Here is a 4,596-nt window from a genome sequence, read left to right on the forward strand (position 1 = left end):
AGTCTGGATAGTGCTTCGATTGTAAACTTTTTCGATGTTTTTCCTGCTTCATTGATTGCCCTAGCGCAATTGGATGTAAACCGTCTTATTAATGAATAAAGGCCTTGAGGGCGGTTCTCAAAAAAGCTGACGTCGTACGTGCACAGCTCTTTTGCACCGCATGGAAGAATATTTGAGGCGCGCCATTATAGGCTTTTGACTTGCGAAATTAAATCCCCGGTACGAAAACACCCTGCCTATATATAGCCGGCGTCTCCCAGTGAACGAGCACACACAAACAAACATCCAGCGCGCTCGGCATCGGTCGATCGGTTCCTCCTGCCTTGGCCATCCGCTGACAAGATCATCGACAGGCGCCTCCCCCCAGGGATCGATCGAAGATGCCGAAGATAGCGCTGGGCCACCGCCGCGAGGCGTCGGACCCCGGCTGCCTCCGGGCCGTGCTCGGCGAGCTCGTCCTCACCTTCCTCTTCGTCTTCGTCGGCGTCGGCTCCGCCATCGTCGGAGGTACGCGCAGTGCTCCTCCGTCCACCTAATGCCGGCTAAATCTGTTTGTTCCGTGCATGCAGTGCACACACCCTGAAGCAATCGTTCTATAATTTTCTATTGCTTTGTTTAGTTAGTTACAGCTAGGTGGGGCACACACACCTACCAAGTACGGCACGACACGTGTGTTTTGCCCCGTAGAAAAATGGAAACACCTGTGCCAAGTTTGGATATCGTAAAAAAATGACAAAGAAGGCGTCTGAGGAATCGGTTGAGGTAGAAAGTGACAGAGTAGAACCAGTAGGTTCTGAGCGGTTGGTTCCTTGCCACGTCGAAGTCTCAAAATTTACAGCACCAATGCTTGCATATATTACACTGGTTTTTGAAGCTCGCACGTCACCATGTGAATGATTGAGTTGTCAAGTTTCTTCTCCCTCCTTTTTTTTGGATTTGATGATTTGCCCCATTTTACAAGGGGTTGATGATTTGCCCCATGATTGTCTCAATGGCAGTGGCTCCAGGCCCCACCCGGCAGTCTCTCAGGGGAGATAAATGATCAAATGAAGAAGTAAAGTGTGGCAAAAGATCAATTTTTTCCTTTTTTTCTGGCAAAAAAGGGTTAATATTAAGCTTAATTTCATCAGTTAATAAAGTATCGGCATGCATATGTCATCTCGCGGCGGCACTGTATTGTATAGACTTTAATCAAGAGAACACCTGATCGAGAGATATGTCGCGGCCAGCTAGAGCTTCAGATTAGTCATGTCCAGTGCTCCCGTGAAGATACCTTCCCATTATGTTCCTTCCATATCACCCGCATTTGCGGTGTGATGGCACGATCGTCTTGAGAAAAAGCAGTGTTGAACCAGCGTTTCAGGATCCGCAGGCTGCTGATTTCTTTTGTGTGTTTGTTAATCAGGACAAGCAGTCGCAGCCGGAGGCGACACGTCGGCGGCGTTGATCGCGGTGGCGCTGGGCCATGCGCTGGTGGTGGCGGTGTTCGCGACCGCAGGGTTCCACATCTCCGGCGCCCACATGAACCCGGCCGTCACGCTCAGCCTCGCCGTTGGCGGCCACATCACCCTCATCCGCGCCGGCTTCTTCGTGCTTGCCCAGATGCTCGGCTCCTCCCTCGCCTGCATCCTGCTCAGGGCCCTCACCGGCGGACTGGTACGTCGCGTCGATCCTCCTACATGTCACATGCATGCCAGCCTGACAACGTCAAGGCACTGCCACAGTAGTAAGTGCCATTGTTGACGATCTGTGCGTCCGGCGTGTCACGCTGCAGGTCACTCCGGTGCACGCGCTGGCGGCGGGCGTGGGCCCGATCCAGGGCGTGGTGGCGGAGGTCGTCTTCACCTTCACGCTGCTCTTCACCATCTACGCCGCCATCCTCGACCCCAAGAGCTCCGCGCCAGGGTTCGGCCCGCTGCTCACCGGCCTCCTCGTCGGCGCCAACACCATCGCCGGCGGCGCGCTCACCGGCGCGTCCATGAACCCCGCGAGGTCCTTCGGGCCGGCGCTGGCCTCCGGAAACTGGGCCAACCACTGGGTCTACTGGGTCGGCCCTCTCGCCGGCGGGCCCCTCGCCGTGGCCGTCTACGAGTTCATCTTCACCGTCCCGGCGACGCACCAGCAGCTTCCGACGGTGGAGTGAAAGGAGCTCGTCCTCCTGGGGAAGCTCTCGGTAAGTTGTGGGCCGTTGGATGATCGACCGCTCCGACCAAAGCTGTTTTCTACGGTATATGATACATCGAGTGTTCAAGTGTGTTTGCCCCGCGTGTTTGAGGGCTGCTTGATTTGTGCGTGATGGGTCGTGTGAAGAATATGCGTGCGGTGCGTGCACGCATGTGCGTCTCAATGTTTCGTTCGGCCAATGAGCCGTGGAAGTAGCAAACATTGTTTCTTTCACCGTAAGTTTGTAAGTGTATAAGGCCTCCCCGTGCATGGAAATATATGTGGAATATACATACCTGTTATTACTATCTCGTTGTATCATTTTCTGTATTCATGTACCGATTTGCAACTACTCCCTTCGTCTCATAATATAAAAACATTTTGAGGTGCAAAAGGCATTGCCGAAGGGAGTAGTAGTCAACTATGTGCAAAAGGCATTGCACTCGTTTATCGTTGAAACAGACTGTTCCGTGGCTGCTCAAATGCTTACGAATGACACGCTAAATAGATCTTCAGTGGCTGCTCTAGTCGAGAAAGGGAAACAACTCAAGTCTGTGCGTGATTACTCTGTAGCACATGTGAGGAGAAGTCAAAACAGTGTAGCTTATGCTTTAGCACAGATGGATAGATCAGAGCAACTCCAACGGGCCGACCCAAACGGACGGCGCTTTCGTCCGTTTTTTGTTTGTTTGGGTCGGCCGTTCGCCCGTCGTCCGCCATGTTTTAGATTTGGGTCGACAGTGCGTCCAACGCGCCGACTCATTTCTTGTCCGCGTAACCGGCTGGCCGCCCTATTTCAATAAATAGCTTATTTTGCATGTTTCACACACAACTTTTGCATTCAAACATATAGTCAAAAAACATAGCTTCAACCGAATAAAATAGCATAGTTTTACAAGCCGAAAAAAGTGAAAATGTCTCACATAGTTTTGCAAGCCGAATAAAGAAGATTCATCTATTGGTTGCCAACATGAGCCCACATATGCTCAACCAAATCATTTTGCAGTTGCACGTGAGCTTCCCAATCACGCATGGCATGATAAAATTGGGTGAACTGTTCAAACGTTGCCGCTCCTCCATGTTCAGGGACAACATTCTCACCCTGAAACTGAAACCCTTGATCGTACAGACGTTTCGGACGGTCATCTTTTACGATCATATTGTGCATGATCACACAAGCAGTCATCACCTCCCACAGTTTTTGTGTGCTCCAGGTATTAGTAGGATATCGAACGATGCCCCATCGAGATTGCAAAACACCAAAGGCACGCTCGACATCCTTCCTAGCACTCTCTTTCTCTTGGGCAAATCTTTTCCTCTTCTCTCCGACAGGGTTGGGGATTGTCTTCATAATAGTGGTCCACTGAGGATAGATACTGTTGAAGGAAATATGCCCTAGAGGCAATAATAAAGTTATTATTTATTTCCTCATATCATGATAAATGTTTATTATTCATGCTAGAATTGTATTAACCGGAAACATGATACATGTGTGAATACATAGACAAACATAACGTCACTAGTATGCCTCTACTTGACTAGCTCATTAATCAAAGATGGTTATGTTTCCTAACCATAGGCATGTGTTGTCATTTGATTAACGGGATCACATCATTAGGAGAATGATGTGATTGACATGACCCATTCCGTTAGCCTAGCACTTGATCGTTTAGTATATTGCTATTGCTTTCTTCATGACTTATACATGTTCCTATAACTATGACATTATGCAACTCCCGTTTACCAGAGGAACACTTTGGGTGCTACCAAACGTCACAACGTAACTGAGTGATTATAAAGGAGTACTACAGGTGTCTCCAAAGGTATATGTTGGGTTGGCGTATTTCGAGATTAGGTTTTGTCACTCCGATTGTCGGAGAGGTATCTCTGGGCCCTCTCGGTAATGCACATCACTATCAGTCTTGCAAGCAATGTAGCTAATGAGTTAGTTACGGAATGATGCATTACGTAACGAGTAAAGAGACTTGCCGATAACGAGATTGAACTAGGTATTGGATACCGACGATCGAATCTCGGGCAAGTAACATACCGATGACAAAGAGAACAACGTATGTTGTTATGCGGTTTGACCGATAAAGATCTTCGTAGAATATGTAGGAGCCAATATGAGCATCCAGGTTCCGCTATTGGTTATTGACCGAGAATAGTTCTAGGTCATGTCTACATAGTTCTCGAACCCTTAGGGTCCGCACGCTTAACGTTACGATGACAGTTTTATTATGAGTTTATAAGTTTTGATGTACCGAAGTTTGTTCGGAGTCCCGGATGTGATCACGGACATGACGAGGAGTCTCGAAATGGTCGAGACATAAAGATTGATATGTTGGGCGACTATATTCGGACACCGGAAGTGTTCCGGGCGTTTTCGGAGAAAACCGGAGTGTCGGAGGGTTACCGGAACCCCCCCCCCCC

The 4,596-nt window shown here is 49.2% G+C and overlaps 1 protein-coding gene across 1 annotated transcript; it reads left to right on the plus strand.

Annotated features, from left to right (window-relative positions):
- The first annotated feature begins 276 nt into the window (after positions 1 to 276).
- LOC119275559 (probable aquaporin TIP4-2) lies at positions 277 to 2,469 on the plus strand. The gene is made up of 3 exons (XM_037556429.1): positions 277 to 507; positions 1,406 to 1,656; positions 1,775 to 2,469. The coding sequence occupies exons 1-3, from the start codon at positions 381 to 383 to the stop codon at positions 2,141 to 2,143; spliced, it is 747 nt and encodes a 248-aa protein (XP_037412326.1). The 5' UTR covers positions 277 to 380; the 3' UTR covers positions 2,144 to 2,469.
- The last annotated feature ends 2,127 nt before the right edge of the window (positions 2,470 to 4,596 follow it).

Source organism: Triticum dicoccoides, chromosome 3B, assembly GCF_002162155.2.
Source record: "Triticum dicoccoides isolate Atlit2015 ecotype Zavitan chromosome 3B, WEW_v2.0, whole genome shotgun sequence".
Taxonomy (NCBI): Eukaryota; Viridiplantae; Streptophyta; class Magnoliopsida; order Poales; family Poaceae; genus Triticum; species Triticum dicoccoides.